The 18,289-nt window shown below is 42.3% G+C and overlaps 1 protein-coding gene across 1 annotated transcript in view; it reads left to right on the top strand.

Annotated features, from left to right (window-relative positions):
* Nucleotides 1-2,811, top strand: part of disc1 (DISC1 scaffold protein) — a gene marked incomplete at its 5' end in the record, with an annotated part of 64,296 nt that extends 61,485 nt beyond the window's left edge. Inside the window, one exon of the mRNA XM_080740654.1 lies at nt 341-2,811. Within this exon, the coding sequence (XP_080596780.1) occupies nt 341-537 (197 nt within the window). The 3' untranslated portion in view covers nt 538-2,811. The remainder of the gene's footprint in view (nt 1-340) is intronic.
* Nucleotides 2,812-18,289: the final 15,478 nt, after the last annotated feature.

The following is an 18,289-nucleotide window of genomic DNA, read 5'->3' as shown; positions in this document are numbered from 1 at the left end:
GCCCCTCTCACTGCCACACAGCTTTTATAGATGAAATTAGCTCATGAATAGTGAATTGGATGAGGTTAAATTGAGTATGACTTGATGATCCGAACTAGTAATCAGAGTTTGGTGGCCAAGTGGGGAAAGATTGATGACTTCATAAGACTCCGGCCCCCCCGACCGCTATTATCATTAACCGCAGAGGACCGCTACTGTCACATTTGCCCTGGTATTTGTCTGGTGGCACATCTGCGTGAATGACATGTTGATGGATGTGTGGTGGGTGTGACTCTCAGTGAGTCCCGAGTCTATGCGTGGCATCAAAATATGTTTCTCCTTAACTTCGACCCCCTTGCACCGTCTTTAGAGAAGGAGGTTCGGGAGGTGAAAGCCACTCTGCAGACCATGTTGGTTCAGCTCCGAGTGGAAGAGGAGGATGAAGAGGATGAGGTGCAAGATGTTGACCTCATGGAGGATGAGACGGAGGATGAGCTGGAGGAAGGAGAGGGGGTGGAAGAGGAGGACCAGTACTTCAGTGACAGCTGGGACATTTGACATGGACAATAATAGTTTTTGTGAGGACTCGAGTGTGACCCCCCCCCCCCCCCAGTGGTTCTCAAAGTGGTTTCTGGGGACCTCAAGGGGTCACAGCAAAATGTGTTAATATGGCATTCAATTCAATTGAACCACTTTGACCCTATTTTATACTTTGGCTTATTGAAAGTAGCCGATCTACAAGTTGTGTATTTTGTACTTTTGTTATTGAATAATCCAGAACAATTCTGTAAAGTGTGGGATATTTTTTAAAATGTTTACACAGATCTTTTCTTATGGGGGTCCGTGGGCAAATACATTTCAATTTGGGGGTCTGTGGTTTGAAAAAGTTTGAGAATCACCGTCAGAACTCCATAAAACCAGCCTCTGTGGTATTGCTGTTAGTTTTGGAGAACTAACAGTCTAAAGCCTAGTTTCTGTAGCATTAATGAACTGAACAATGCTCTACTGAAAGCACATCCACTGACCACATTGGCGTGGTCATCAAAGTAAACCGAACTGAACCGAACAAACAAACGTTGTAAAACAAGGTTTGTTTTATATTGGACTTTAAGACACTTAAATATAAATGTTGTGAATTCCATGTAACTTATTGCCAGCCTATGTTCAGTCAGCAAAAACTGTTCCAGCAGGCAACTGTTTATTGAAACTGTGTTAGATGCAGGTCCTCATGCCTTTCCGTATTAAAAACAGCCAAATTGACAATCCATACAGTATCTTTTAGTGTTACAATCTGTTGGGGGCAGAAGATTACATGTTACATTCATAGTTTAATATGTCACTTTCAAATTGGAATTAACAATTTACTGACTTCTGTTAGATTAGTTTTAACCCATGAGGTCATGGTGCTAGTACAAAGTTCTCTTTATCGGTTTTTCGTATCTGGAAAATGCAATATTTAGTTTGTTTTCCTCTTATCTTCGTAAGGCAGTGTTACACGCTTGGGATGAAATGTTGGGAGACATGCTATAATCTTTAAATATATATTTAAATAGAGCAATGCGATGGCATGCACATATAAAACGTTGACCGATAAAACATCACTGAGCACAGAAATGCTGTTTGTAACTACTGTTTGTTTTTCTTTGTCTAAAAAAAGCACTTTGTTATTTACTTCTTGTCAATTGCTCTTTGTTTGAAGGATCTTTGGACTTTTTTTGTTACAGTATAGGCCTATTACCGATACTGTATGTAGGAACATGTCATGTTCATTCTATGGGTACCATTTATGACCAGTCAATATGACGTCACCTGTTCTTTTTTGCTAATATAAGCCAGACTGTTGTTGAGTTTCACCAATCTAACCACTGTATTATTATGTTTTACTTTTTATTATTATTTTCAGCTTGAAACCACTGTATTTTATTTCATATTTATTCACGTTAATGTCTCACTAATTACAGCATGTACCATTGGACTTGATAATTTGTCTGGCTGGTCTGTTTTTTTATTTATTTGTTGTACTTGTCAGACTTTTTTCTTCTTTCCAGATAAACTTTATTTTGCTGCTCTACTCCTCCCACAGTTTTGGTGGCATACACTTGGGCCATATGTCAAATGGATACTCATTTATTAGTTAATGCATTTTCCCCATTAACTTGAATGTGGAAATTTCAAATCGTAAGACGGAATTCATTTGCTAGTGTGACTCGCGTCACGGCAACCACACTTTCAATTTCCCAGAATAGCACCTTTCTAGTTTATCTATTCACAGCCCCCTCAGTGTTTCTAATCAAACTAGACCAGGTCAACCTGGTTGTGCCAGACCCCCTGTCTGTCATCATCATTTATGACATCATGCCTTTTGTAGGCATGTCATCATCATGTCATCATCATATATACCCTTTATATAGAAAACCCGGACAGACCGACATTTGCTTATGTAGGCCTACCCATTTCATGGGTCTGGCAATAACTTGGGTGGGCATGTTGCCAGTAGCAAGTGAGTGTACAGGTGGTACTGATGGGGCAATAAAGGTCTTCTAGTGAGGTCTGGAGGGGATACAAGAGACATGGTCTTCTGTTGTTATCTCACCCCAGCAGTGGAAGCATGACTAATGAGCAGACATGACGGCTCCACAAAGGCCCCGAGGACATGAGGTGGGATGGGTTGGTTTTTTAAATCCGCTCCCCTCTGACGTTGTCCTGTGTTTTAGGACCGGGAGCGCAGGAGAGGGGGTCCCGTATCCGTATGGTGGCATTCTAGAATACTGTGTTGTACGTTGTTTGTAAACACAGCTGAGGGGTTTGGTGGTTTTTCGTATTGCAAAACAATGGGGCCTTTCTATTTCTTATTGTATTCTGCCTTTTGTATTTGATGTCATGCTTTTGAAACTGATATTATCCTAGATAAAGTACTATGTTCTATCCGTCTGTCTTTCAATGTTATATGAGATACTTAAAGTGTGGTTCCTGTGGAAATAAGCCTCGGCTTTCTAGGATCTCCTTTTAGTTGACCTTGTACCAGTGATTTGTACTGTCATGAAACTGTACTTTTTTCTATTGCAAACTTCTAATAAATTCTTCAATCAATCAATCAATTCTCACGTCACTGCCAGGTCCCCAAACCGCCTGCCAAACCAGGAGTCTCCACATCCATCAGCTTCAGACAGCTTAGACACGCGGAACCTGGCACACGTACGCACTAGTCTGACAAATACCCCCGCCTCATAATTGAATCTGTGTTTGTCTCATACTGTTCCCCACATGGCAGCTTTTGTTCAATGAAATGGCCATGGAAAACCGTGCCCAGATGGTTCTGCACAGGGCAAAAAAAAAAAAAAAGAAGCAAAATGCAACACGAGGAGCTCTGCAAGTGTGTTCTCAATTCCCAGCCTTGGAAAAATTCACTAACAAAGACCACACCACTATGAAACTTGTTTATGCTTTGCTGAGAATAATGCACATTGAGTATGGCTGGATAATGAGTGGTGAGGATGAGGGGATGAATCAGAGCTGGAGATGAGGGGATGAATTGAGAATGGGAGTGGTCGAGCCAGTCATGAGCTGGGTGGTTGCTGGTTGGCTCAAAGAACCCAGGAGGGTGTCAAGAATCAGGGTTCAGGCACCGTCATTTCTTATGCTTCTACCTTTATTCAAAAGTAGTGATGAGAGACAGGAAACGGGGAGTGACATGCAGCAAATCAACCGGAATCGGACCCGGAACACACTTTCAGGCATCAAAGCCTATGTGGTACAACTCTTAGCCACGAGCGTCCCACTGCAGAGAAGACATGAAACCCCCATCATCTCTCCCTCTGCTTAACCACATGAACCCTAGCATCCCTGTTCTGGGCACGTCATAATAGCCAAACATTCGTCGATATATTTGGAACTTCACAACGCATCGCATCGTGACATAAATCGATTACTCACCCCGCAGAGACTTGAATTCATGGACATTTTCTTGTTTTTGTCACATTACAATTAAAGCCAATAATTTGATGACCAGCAGTTGTTCCTTTTGGAGACACAAAGAGCCTGCTTTGTCCCCTATGGAGAAACAAAGAGTCTCTTCAAATTATTGGCTTAGGAATGTGACAAAGACAAAAAAGAAAATCTGTGAATTCAAGTATCCATGGGGTGAGTAATCAATAGGAAAAAAAAGTCATTTTGGGGGTGAACTATCCCTTTCATCAACGCTAAACACAGCTATACACAATTTGCAAGATTGTAGAAAGAAAGTTCATGTATCCAATGTATGAATGAATGGACCATTGTAAAGTGCTTTGAGTTCGCAACTTGCTTAGAAAAGCGCTATAAAAATGCAATCCATCATTATTATTACCGGTATGTATGTTTAGGCAAAAAGAAAGAGAGATGTCACAGGTTTGTCTGGTACATAAACACACTCAGTCTCTGAACCATGGGGACAGCAGTCAGATATCTCATTGTAGACTTTTCCCAACATACTGCCTCACAAGAACTACTAATGAATGCAAATGTACCTGGATTTGTATTCATAAGCATCTTGAATTATTGTGTTATCTGCATATTCCGCTGTCAGGTCTGAACTGGAGAGGAGACAGATGAATCATAGTAAGAGGAGACAAAGCAGAGAGAATTGGAAATAGATTGCATTGTGCTTTTCCCTGTTCTGAGTTCAACATCGAAAAATGTCATCCAATTATATAAACTACATCAGAGCGAATTGAACTGAGCCATCTCCTCCGGAAGAGACCCATTTTCCATCATTTGTTGCTGGATGCAAAATCACAGTGACGAAAGCACTCTTGAGAACTTGTATAAGTTTGAGTTCTGTTCTTTTTATGTTCATGCCGCAGTGTCTGATATTCTTCCTTTTTCAGAAATTATTCATGGCAAATTGAGCATTGTTGAAGAGCCCATGAATGTGTCTGATTACTCAACTGTATCCGGGCAAAGTTTAAGGGCCTTGACGTGGAAAATGATTCACGGGTTCAGCAGATGCAATCAGAGATCTCAGACATATACAATTGGGTGGAATGATTAGCCTGCATTTGCACTTTCTTAACAGTTGGTGCCACAGAGGCCCAGAGGAAGAAAGAATTATCAAACGCTCACACTCCTAGCAGGCCTAAATCAAATCTTTAATTAATCAACCAGTGGGAAGTGACAGCAAGAAGTCTGATATAAAGTCAAAAGGGGGCAATCTGACATATGCTGCCTATAACGCTGTGTGTGAGGAGCAGTGGGGGGAAATGTACTCAAATGTTTTTCTTTAAGTAAAAGTATCAATACTGCAACACAGAAATGCTCTGTTACAAGTAAAAGTCTATGGTAAAAGTCCATAATTCAAAATGTACTTGAATGAAAGTACAAAAGTATAGGTATCAAAATGTACTTAAAAGTACCAAAAGTGTGTCATCAGCACCCACACCCTAGGTGGGGTTGGTGATAGGGCCTCTCTGTGGTGAGTTTGCATGTTCTCCCCGTGTCTCCTTGGGCATAGGCCCTCACACAAAAACATGCAGTAGTCCTGGTTTCTATACTACCTCGCCCTAGCCAGCCGGGTGCTCCCCAATGTCCCCTGGCGCGGCAGGGGGAGAGTGGAAACCAGGACTACAGGTTAGGTAGTCACCGGGTGAGAAAAATGGGTTGCAAAAAACATGGGATAAAAAACATTTAAAGGAAAAAGAAAGTACCAAAAGTAGAAAGTATTCATTATGTAGAATGTCCCATTTACAAGTTTTCAAATGTGTAGTAAAAAAAAAAAAAAAAAAAAAACGTTTGCAAATAGCAGATCTACAAGCTCACAATGTGTCAGGATGTGACGCATTGTGAGATTGTAGATCGGCTATTTTCAAATAGCCAATAGCCAATAGTCAAAATCTACAAAGTAATTAGTAACTAAAGTTTTCAACTGTAGTGGAGTAAAAGTACAATATTTGCCTCTGAGAAAGTAAAAGTATTGAAAATGGGAAATGCTCCAGTAAAGTAAAAATACCTCTATATTATACTTAAGTACTGTATAAGTAAATGTACTTTGACCAGATATAACTGTGTGAGTGAATACAGTTATGGTGTACTAAGTTACTTATAGGACTACTGTAAATACACTTGTTGTGGCTGTTTCAGAGAGCATCTAGCTAAAATGGTGACAGTGATTGTCTTGACAGCAGTCACCCCCTGCCAAGCCTGGAGACCCAAACAGATTTTGAAACGGGTTGACACTAAACGGTAAGTTAGTGTCAAACCATTTCAAACACTAGCTGTTTGAGTCTCCAGGGCTACCCCGAACCCAGCTCAATCCAAATTTGCGAGCGCTCCCACGCACACGCACGCACACTCTCTCTCTCTCACACACACACACACACACACACACACACACACACACACACACACACACACACACACACACACACACACACACACACACACACACACACACACACACACACACACACACACACACACACACACACACAATGGAATCCACTTACTGAAGAAATTAGGATGGAGTCAAGAACACATTATTCAACTGGAAGTTATACTATTTCAATAATAATGTTTCAAATTACAATTACAGTAATGCACATGGCCAAATTCAATCCAATGCTAACTAATGTTAAGAGTTTTCCAGGCCAGTTCTAGTCATGTCAAACAAGAGATCTATCAGTAAGGGAGGAACAGACAGAGTCAGAGAGAGAGAGAGAGAGAGGGAGGGAGGGATAGATGCTGAGGGAGAAGAGAGTTGGAGAGGGATGGAGGTTGTGTGTGATGTCAGATCAGAGCTCTATCAGCGAGAGAGAAATACAAAGAGATAGTAGAGAGAAGGAGAGAGAGTGGGATATTGACAGGGAGAGAGGGATAAGGGGAGAGGGAGAGAGGGATAGGAGGAGGCAGGGGAGATAGGGAGAGGCATAGTGAGAGAGAGAGAGAGGGAGGGAAAGGAGGAAGGGGTGGGAGAGACTGAGCCTATATTTAACCCTAGCAATAATGCTGGCTACTGAAATTTTAACACGCTGTTTGACACATCACAAAGCGACATGTGAGCGCAATAACAACACATGCTTGTATAATTATAAAGATGTTGTATAGTGTTATTTCCAGTGCAAACAGCAACATTACCAATAGAAAACAGATAACCATGCAGAGGTCAGAGCATGAAAAATCATATGTGCTCCTCAGAGTGTTTCTTCATTTTGGATCTGCAGAAAACCCTTTCTTAAGACACCGCAGCCGGCCGGGTTCACCTTGCAGCGTTTCCCAGGGGACAAAGCTTTCAGTGGAGAGTTGAAATATCACGCCGCGCCTCCACCATCCTTCCCACTTAGCCTTAAACATGGACAGGTACCACACCAGGAGGGGCTGGGATCAATAGAGTTGATGGATGGAGGTGGCTGCCTTTTGTAGAGGGTCGACGGGAGCTTCTGTAATGAGAGCTCCTGCGAGCAATGGAGAAGGTTTGTTCCACAGGAGGATGGGCACAACGTCCCCTTCCCCACTGCTGTAACTGAGCCGAGCAGATTTCGAGGGGCCTCCAGGGGTAGATACTAGAGAGCAGCATCACTGGTTTAGTGCAGTGGTTCTCAACCTGTGGGTCAGGACCCACAGAAGGGTCCCCAAATTATTTTTCAGGGGTCCCCAGATGATTAACTTAATGTGCAATATTGTTTTCTGTCTCAACAGTAAAAACACCAACATAAAGTTTAAGTGTATAGAGGGTGTCTGCACATTTCTAAAGTGACAATATAAGAACTTTTTAATACCTCTAAAATGACAAATTAAACATTGGACAAATTGTCAAATATTAGAGGTAGAAATTGTGAAAATAGCAGATCGATGCTCACAACGCCTCGCGTTGCGATGCGTGGTGAGCATGTAGATCGGCTATTTTCACCATAGAACTGTGTTATACAGAATTAACGCCTCAACTCTTTGTGCTCATCAGGATGGGGGAGTCCCCTGTTAAAATATGATTATTTGGGGGGTTGCGGCCTGAAAAGGTTGAGAACCACTGGTTTAGTGTATAGTCATTATAGTTGTCTGTTTAGGCTGTCCTGTTAAGGATATGAGGAGGTGGTGAGGTTTTGTACTGTACTGTAGGTTAATAGGTGCTGGTATTGGTATGGTTTATTTGATAATGGCTATGATCGGGCATTCGGGCTGCAGAGATGAAAAGAAAAGGAAAAAAGAAACAAGTTGATTTACTACATCCACCTATGTTGGAGGCTAATCTGAGCCCTGTCATTTGAGCTTGGTTGATTATACCTGAATGTTGCCCAGCTAAAAGGGGTCATACTGTCGAGGTCAACTGAAAAGCATTAAAATGTCTGGCAGTAAAAATAAATAAAATAATACAGTTCCAACCTTCATGTAAACGGGAGTATTTCAGTGAATTGTTGGTTTTACTGTCAATGCCAAGACCTTTTTTAATCACTGGGATTGGGATATAAGGTTCTGGAGAAGTTGTGCTGTGAGATTGTGAGGTATGTGAGGGCTCTTGCATTCTCTCTCTATGACATGTTCATTACCACATAGTATTATAGTTCAGGACCACGCCCACTCTGACATTTTATCTGAAATGTTGGCCCATATGTGCCAGCAGTGGTGTAAAGTAACTTAAGTACTTAAGTGCTTAAGTACAATTTTGTGTTATTTTTACTTTACTGGAGTATTTCCAATATTACTTTATTTTACTTTTACTCCACTACATCTCTGAGACAAATATTGTACTTTTACTGCACTACAATTATTTGAAAACTTTAGTTATTAGTTACTTTGTAGATTTTGATTATTATTACAAAACATACAGATTAACCTCTTCAGCCCTAGATACGTTTCGGTCTTTAGAAAATAGCCGATCTACAAGCTCACAATGCGTCGCAAAGTGAAGCTTATACAGATGTGCCATTTCAAGACTTCACGTGTTCTGCCATTGGCAAGACAATAGATTTTCAGAGGATTTGCAGTACATTGAGCTGCTATTTTAACTTGTGAAATGGAACATTCTGCAATCTGCACAATGAGTAATTTTACTTTCTGCTACTTTAAGTATATTTTGATGCCAATACTTTTGTATTTTTACTCAAGTAAACATTGATTACCTGACTTTTAGTTGTTTCTACATTGCAGTATTGATACTTTTACTTCAGTAAAAAGTACCTTTTTCCACCATTTCACATGCACATAGACATAATGTACTTTTTGAAAAGCAGCACATTGCTGTAATTATATAGGCTACAGTACTTCATGCATTGTTGCACGTGAAGTATTTAAGAACTAGCTTTGGGGCATGACCCCTGTTGATTGGCACTTGATTGATTGATTGTTGAACAACTGCATTGCAGGCAGGGGCAAATTACACCGCAATTGAGGAAACGCCTCAGGAAAGAACAAGAGGAGAAGCAAGCTCTTGACAGAGGTATGTGACATAATCAAGCCTGCACCACTCGCTTCACACTGTTGTGATTTTTCATATAGCATTGCTGCATTTTATTGCGACCGTGAGGTCACAAGTTACTATGAAAACCTCCATCCGGCTGTCTGTAAGTCAGTCCGCCAATCAGTCCGTAAGTCAGTCAGTACCTCCATCTGTCCATCACGTCACGTCACGTCACGCCACGCCACGCCACGCCACGCCACGCCACATCACGTCATGTCACACTTTTGGCCCTACTCTTATCTCCGGCACCGTTGCCCCTATCCATGCCAAACTTTGCACACACACTCCTTGGATGGCAAACCACAACCTCCCCTGATTTCTCACATGCCCCTCTTCTAGCGCCACCATGAGGTTGCTAAGGCCAATTTGTGTATAAATGCGACCTGATGGTCGCTTATCTCTCGATTAGGGAGTCTTACTGGTGATGGTTCCATCGTCAAAGAAAAGGGAACGCCCACTCGGTCTGTCCCAGCTACTACCGGTAGCTAGAGACTCTGTCTCGAGAGAATGGCCAACTAACAACGTACATTCTGCTATTAAACCATACTAGGCAAAAGCTTTTTTTAATCAAAGGTAGGCCTAAGCTGTGCTAGTTGATTGGAGTAGTACTACAGGATCTAAAAAAAGAGAGCTGAAAGAGATGAATATGCCACACAATCTGCCATGCCATGACCTATTCCATGAGCCATAACCCATACATTAGTAATCTGATATAACCCCCTCATAACCCCATATCATGTGACATAATGCCTGTAGTCAACCCTAAAATACGTTTAATCTCGACGTCAAAGCCACAAACAATGATCACTGATTCATCCATCATATATTATATAGGTGAAGAGTGAAATCCTCTTGGTGAAATGGTGTTAATCCCTGTTCCCATCCCTGCTCATCTGATCTGATCAATCATTAAGCTGTTTAGGATCTGCATTGTAGCTGATGATTCATACAGTGTATGTTTTGATCTCTGGGACTCCAAACTACACTGTAAAATCCCCAGTGTTCATTTAATTCTGAGAGTGTACAATACAAAAGGAACCAAATGGACCCGTAAGGATCCCCTCTTTGGATCCATTTGTGCATTAGACCTGTAAGAGTCAGTTTGGTTCCTAACTAATAATCATTAATTACTGCAATGGCTCATGAATGGTTTCCTTAAGAATTCTATAATGACTTATATGGTCAGTTATATACCAACACATATAGGCCTACTCACGAATTGCTGGTCTATCACACCATTTCTGGTTCTCCTTCTGACACTTCCTATGAAGCTCATGTCTATAATGCATTATAAATGAACAATGTAATACCAGTAAGACTCCCTAATCGGGAGATAAGCGACCGTCAGGTTGCATGTATACACGCAGCCTCATGGTGGCACTAGAACAGAAGTGAGAAATGAGGGGCGGAGGTTGTGGTTTGACAGCCATGAGTGTGTGTGCAAAGTTTGGCATGGATAGGGGCAACGGTGCCGGACATAAGAGTAGGGCCAAAAGTGTGACGTGACGTGACGGACAGACTGACTGACGGAGGGACTGACTGACAGACAGCCGGTGGAGGTTTCATAGTAACTTGCGACCTAACAGTCGCAATAATCTCCTTATTGACGCTCTATAATTACAGTTACTAGTAAGACGCCTCATGGCGACATGCGGCGCCAATTCTTGGCCATCTGGCCAGTGATGTATATCGGACCAGTTAGAATGTAGACCCCTGGTACCCATATATGGAGATCCCTGTACTGTATATGGAGTTGCGCTGTGAGAGCCCAAACATGCTTACTCAGTTATTCGTTATGTGAAAGTCCTATGATGTCTATGACATCTGACATCATACTCTTTTATGCCCATACATGGAGATCCCTGACTGTAGAACCAGCCGTTAGTGTGGTATATGTGGCCGATATGGCCTCCATATATGGGCATTCCTATATGAAGTCCTGTTAGATATGGGCTTAATATTGATTACATCAGGGAGCTCCATATATGGGCATAAAAGGGATTCTGTTAGTGTGACATCACAGTGAAGCCAGAGCGTGATGTCAGAGCGGCAAACCCATTCTGTTAAGAGTGGTTCCCCTGACATCACAGTGATGTCAAAGCATGATGTCAGAGCGACAAACCCATAGAACCACAGTATATACCTACGGTCGCAAAATTAAAGGTTTTAAGAACTCATATATTCTTGTACAATATCCTACTGACAGAATGTCTCTCTGTCTGATGTCTGTCTGATATACACGCATGCTGACATCACTGATACTAAAGAGTGCCCAAATTTGGAGATAACTGACATCACTGATACTGCCGCCTGTACTGCGCATGCCGCATGCGTCTCCGCCCATGGTAACAGCCGCATGCTGAAACAGTGCCCAAATTTGGAGATGACTGACATCACTGATACCGCCACCATGGAAACAGCCAGCGGCATGCTGAAACAGTGCCCAAAAGATTTGGAGAAACTGACACCACTGATACGTCTGGGTTCTCCAATTACTTCTAAGACTCCTACATCCAATCCCTCATATCCTGTGCACACCCCATAACCCAAACTGCACATATTTCGGAGCACTATGTTCGAACGGTAAGGACTAGCAATATAATATTCAACAATATTCATAAAGTTTATGTATGCATTATAGACATGGGCATAGATGTTCAATTTGTTTGTTGGGTAAAGAAAAAGATGATCAATTTGTTTGTTGGGTAAAGAAAAAGTCTATTTAAGAAAAATAATTGAATTGATTGCACTGAAAGTTAATTGCCACCTGCTTCAAAAGCCGTTTGTCGCAACCGACTCTTTGTCATGTGAACAAACATTGAACAGTTTGTTCATTTGCTCAAGATCATACGCTGAAGGGTGTTACAGTACCAACGGCTTTTATTCTGGTTGGATGAATGTCAACATCCCACATGCACAATTTCTCCACACCTGCACACCTGGGGGCTTTAGGGTTCATTTCTAAATTAATCATTCCTTATGTCTGAACTCTGAAATCTTGAGAAGCACTGTGTCAACTTAAGTTACCGATATAATTTAAAACATTGAACACAAACATACTTCAATTTGTACAAATATTAAGTCTTGCAGGAAGTTATTGCTAACCTCAAGACTGTTACAGACAATGGCTGGCTTTATGTTAGATTGATTATGCAACATCCTGTACAGAATGACATTTGAAAAAGGGTTGGGGTGTTTGCGCACCACCGAAAGAGATGGCAATAATGCAAAGCACCTGCAATAATGTTAATCCTTCAGCGGAAAAGACCTGAAAAGTTTCTGGTTCATTTAAGCTGTCTGTCACTTTAAACTGAAAGTTGTTTCAATAGTTTAGGTTAGGGGTCTTCAACAGGGGGTCCGGGACCCCTAGGGGGTCCTTAGAGTTACTACAAGGGGCCCTCCAAATCTTTGTGTTATAGAAGCTTTTTTTCTCTTTTTCTATATTAACCATTTGAACCCTTAGCCAAAAATAGCCGATCTACAAGCTCACACCGCCTCGCGCTTGTAGATGGGCTATTTTTGGGAACAAGGTTTCGTGTAGAGGGGAAAAAGAGCAGACTAAGAACAGAGTGATAGGTCAAGTTTATTGCGACCGTCAGGTCGCACTTACTATCAAAACCTCCACCAGCTGTCCGTCAGTCCGTCAGTCAGTCCGTCTGTCTGTCACACGTCACACTTTTGCCCTGCTCATATCTCCGCAACCGTTGCCCCGATCCATGCCAAACTTTGCACACATACTCCTTGCCTGCCAAACCACAACCTCCACCCATCAATTTACACATGACACTCTTCTAGCGCCACCGTCAGGCAGATTCTTGCAAAACACATTTTTGGACACAGCTCCTACAATTTTTGCCCTAAAATCACGCAAATCGGTACACAGTATGTCTACACTCATGTCATCAACATGGATCTGTCTCATATAGCGCCACCATCAGGCTGATTTTTTCAAACACATTTTTGGACACTGCTCCTACTAATTTTGCCCTAAAATCACGCAAATCGGTACACAGTATGTCTACACTCATGTCATCAACATATGGATCTGTTCCATATAGCGCCGCCTTCAGGCCACTTTTTAAAACACATTTCTGGACACTGCTCCTACAGATTTTGACCTAAAATCACGCAAATCGGTACACAGTTTGTCTACACTCATCTCATCAATATGGATCTGTCCCATATAGCGCCACCATCAGGCCAATTTCTTCAAACACATTTCTGGACACTACTCCTACACATTTTGCCCTAAAACCACACTGCGACCTGACGGTCGCTTATCTCCCTATTAGGGAGTCTTACTGGTTAAGACTCCCTCAAGTGGTTAAATATCTGGAAACACAAATTTACATGAACCCAAAATACACTGATGATTGTGCTGTCAAACAATGAAACTATACAGTATCTATGGGTTGTGGGGGTCCCTGCTTCATCTCTCTCTCGACTAAGGGGTCCTTGGCCTGAAAACGTTGAAGACCCCTGCTTTAGGTGGATGCAAAGATAAGCTTTAAACTGTATTTAAAATCCAGTCTGTCAAGGGGAAGTTTTAAGGTGTTTAATTAGCCGTCGCCTGATAACACACTATTTAGGGGGTCTAAAACAGTGTCCACATGGCAGTTTTATTTCTAGAGAAAACCCCCAGACAGCGTAGACTGTACTGTACTCTACCGTATTCTAGACACACACTGCCTCATGGGGAAAAATACATAAAAATATTATGGGGACAAAACGGCCTGACTTGTCAGCAGAACTAGGATAGCAAATATATCACACGTGCTGGTTTCTTCATGTCTCCATTGCCCCAGGGGAAGGAGTACAGTAACTATACATTCATGTACTGTACTGTACATATGTCTGGCTGTATCCGCCCTGCCGGGGTGCACTGACCTTCTTTAACACTGACGTCGGGGGCAGTACAGTTAGCGCCTCAGGGCTATAGTCCACCCAACCAAAACAGCCCGGCGGGCAGCAGAGAGAAAAAGAACATAGCAAGCATTCGTGTCACTCAAGGTAATTGCCTTTTCACACTTCCCAGAACCTAGTAGGCCTACTATATCTATTGTCACGTTAACTCCCTTCCATGTTAAACCTGATCAAATCTTGATTCAACAAGTGTCTCATTCAGCTATACCTTCGGGCAACATCTACAGTACACTTATACATTTTAATTTTAAAACAAAATGGCAAATGAACACGCAGCATGAGCATTTTAGTAGTTTCAGATATAATTTTGTCCCTAATAAACACCTGGAAAACATCCATGACACAGTACTGTGTAGGTCTACTTGTGGTCACACAATGCTTGCACATCCAAAGAATGTTTCCACTTTCTGTTGATGTAGTCTATGGATTTATTTAGCGGTTGTTTTGCTTCAATGAGTGTGCAGTCACAGTCAGTTGCTTCCAAGCATTGTGACATACAAAGTTCAAGGTTCAAGGTGCAATGTGGCATACGGTGTGTCTGTTAGAGGTCGACAAAACCCTTCAGGCTCTGTGCTTTTTCTTTTGCCTACATTTTTATCCCACAATTTTGTAACCCATTTTTCACCCAGTGCCAATTGCCTAAACTGTAATCCTGGGCTCTGCTCTCCCTCTGCCAACCTGGGGAGGGCCCCGAACTGAGCTCATGCTTCCTTCAGTGCATGAGGAGTGAGAATGCCGCTTCTTATCACCTGACAGGGGGGAGCTTCCCCGTTTGGACGTAGCGTGTGGAAGGAACACGTTATTCCAACCAGTTCCTTTCCCCTCCATCAGGTGCCCTGGCTGGCCAGGGAGAGGCATTATAGAGACCAGGATTACTGCATGTTTTTGTGAGGGTATCTGCCCTAGGAGACACAGGGAGAATATGCAAACTCCACACAGAAAGGCCCTTTAGCCAACCCCACCTAGGGTGTAGGTGCTGATGACACGGAATAGAGAACACGCCGACAGCGTGTCAGTGTCCCCCGGCGGATATCAAACCCAGGACCTTTTAACTGTGAGGCGACAGCGCTACCGCCTTTATTATTAGTCACAATTAATCACAAATCACTCGAAATGTTGCTTGCCTCCTAAGCATTCACCAGTCTGACCAACTCTATAATATGGGAGCTTGAAAAATATTCACTGAGAAAAAAAGATGTTCATTCCATGTATCGTCATCCTCTTCCACTAAAAGTTAAGGCCTTTTGAACCCACACGAGATGTTTTTTCCATCCCAACCTTGTGTCCAGGGTCTAGGGGTACTACGGTAGAATCATACATCTGTCTTACTCTCTCCCTGGTCTGCAGGAACTGGTGGTGAGAGGTCAGTGCATAAAGCACCAATCCCACTGCGCACAATAACTATCAAGATAACTATATTGTTCACCATTGTATATTTTTGGAGCTGTGTGAAACACAGGCTCCCTATACGTGGCTGTGTGGGTCTGTCTGTGTGTCTGTCTGTGTGTATGTAGCCTGAACTTCCTAAACTTCGGCACGCCACTAGTCCCACAGTTTTTGCACCACACACTCGCGCCATATGTCAAATTGACCGGCTTCATCGGGAATCGTGTGCTATTACTTTTCTAAGAGAAAAGTTGTATCGTTTAATTGATATTAATTTATTAGTGAATTAATTTTCCCCATTGACTTATAATGGGAATGGCAAAAACTCACATTCAATTATTTTTTTTCTCGCAAACCATAGGGGCTACAGTTACAAAACTTGGAGAGGAGATTTATAATGATATCAAGGATTAAATAAAAAAAAAATTCGTCACTCGGCCTCATGGTGGCGCTATAACAGTCCACTTTACGTTTCGGCCTGTAACTCTTGAACCGTAGGTCGGAAAATTAAAATTCCCTTTTCCCTGGATTCCTTGGGTCATGACGCATCTCCTCATATAGGCCACGCCCATTTGCGCCAGGATAGATTTTCCGCCATCTTGAATTTTCTCCAAAACACACTTTTTGCTCCTTTTCCTACATATTTTCTTCAAATGTCACAAAAATCGGTACACATGATCTACACACACACACACACACACACACACACACACACACACACACACACACACACACACACACACACACACACACACAGCTCCACTTCACACGGGTGTGATTTTTTTATATAGTTGGTGTAAACACTGCCATCCACTTGGCTTAGAATGATTTTTAAAACTATACTTTTTATAGTTATAGTTGTAGTTATAGTGCTCAGTGTGAATGGCCCTTTAGTGGCTGCTACTCTAAGGGCTACAACTACAGAGGAAGAAGTGGCATGATCTCAACATTGTTGTTTTACAGTTTATTCCACTCTGCTTCAAATATACTATACACGTATGAACTACTTCCAAATTGCTGAACATTGCTTTATTGTACCTGGCTGAATCTGAAGACAATATACAGTACCAAGATAAAGGCCATACAACCTTGCTTCAGATTACGAGGCCAGAAACGTCCCTGAAGGCATCTCTATACTAAATATAGCTTGTAGGAGATGCTCAACATCCCATGGTTTGCTGTGAGGAGACAGATGGCATATTTCAGTTTACCCCACTTGGTCTGGAGCAGTTGTTTTCAAACATTTTCGTGTCGAGTACCTCCAAATTTGAATATACTTCCCGATGGGACCACTATGAGAGAAGATTGTTAGATAACATTTAGTACACAATCTACAACTGTCCATACTGTGGTTAGAGAGTGACACCTATGATAATGTTCTAGCCAGAGAAATAATTTTGTTCCTCGTTTTTTCTGGGGAACACCCTGGCACCCCTCAAGGACCCCACTTCAGAGAACAACTTGTCTAGAGCAGTGATTCTCAACCTTTTCAGGCCGCGACCCCCCAAAATAATCATATTTGAACTAAGAACCCCCCTCCCAAGCAGTTGGAATGTAATAGTTGGGGCATTGATTTCTGTTTGACTCTATCATTCTTATTTCTGTATTGACTGTTGAAGCCATGATGGGCTCCAGATTGAAAAATGGAGCCGGGGCAATCAGTGAATGATTAATGATCAAATCTTTTCCGAAAAGGCCACCCCTTCACATTTGGAAAAAGTCACCTCCTGTTGCCTTCCCGTTGTGAGAGTTGGGGGCAATGTTATCTTTTACAAGTGTGGTAGGACCTCAGCTGACCTTTGTAAACAGACACTTTTTTCCCTATTTCTTTCTAGCCTTGCGTAGCCAGGCGCTTACTCATCTGCGAAGAGAAAAGCCTGGTGACAATATGAGGCAGAGACCGTTCAACTTGCGCCGTGAGAATTTCACCGGAAGACTGCAACGCATGACGTAACGTACATTAAACGCAGCACTTCCGCCACTTCCGCTAGAACCAACCGGAAGTTATATTGTGGCCAGGGTGATTTCTTTCCTGCAACATCTACTGTATATTATTGGTTCTCAAACTTCTTTATTTCAAGGACCCCCATAACTCTGAGAGATTACAAAAGGAACCAAATGGACCCTTGTGGGGTTATTCCTTTCAGAGTTACAGATCTGTAAGGGTCCATTTGGTCCTGAGGGGGTCCCTGGACCCCACTTTGAGAACCACTGATCTATAATCAATCACCATTTGTTAGGATTATAGTTCATTTAAACTCCATCTACAAGCTCACAACGTATCGCAATGCCATGGGTTGTGGGCTTGTAGATCGGCAATTTCCGTGTGTGACGACCAGGTATTAATCAGGTATTATATATTCTTTCGATGACTCACTCCACAGACATGGCGAGTAGGGAGAGATGCCACTCAGGCTTACACTCATCTCTGTGGCTAAATGCCACTGCGTCAGCCTCCGGTGTTTCACAGAGTGGGCCATCCAAATCATTTGCCCGATACGCTAAAAGTGGCAGAATGTTGAATAAATTCTACAAACGATGCAGTGTGAGCGCCTGTCAGTTGATGTGTGAAATACA

The sequence above is a fragment of the Nannobrachium achirus genome (genome assembly GCF_963921795.1).
Source record: "Nannobrachium achirus genome assembly, chromosome: 13".
Taxonomy (NCBI): Eukaryota; Metazoa; Chordata; class Actinopteri; order Myctophiformes; family Myctophidae; genus Nannobrachium; species Nannobrachium achirus.
Note: the sequence above shows the minus strand (reverse complement) of the source record. Positions and strands in the feature narration are given on the sequence as shown.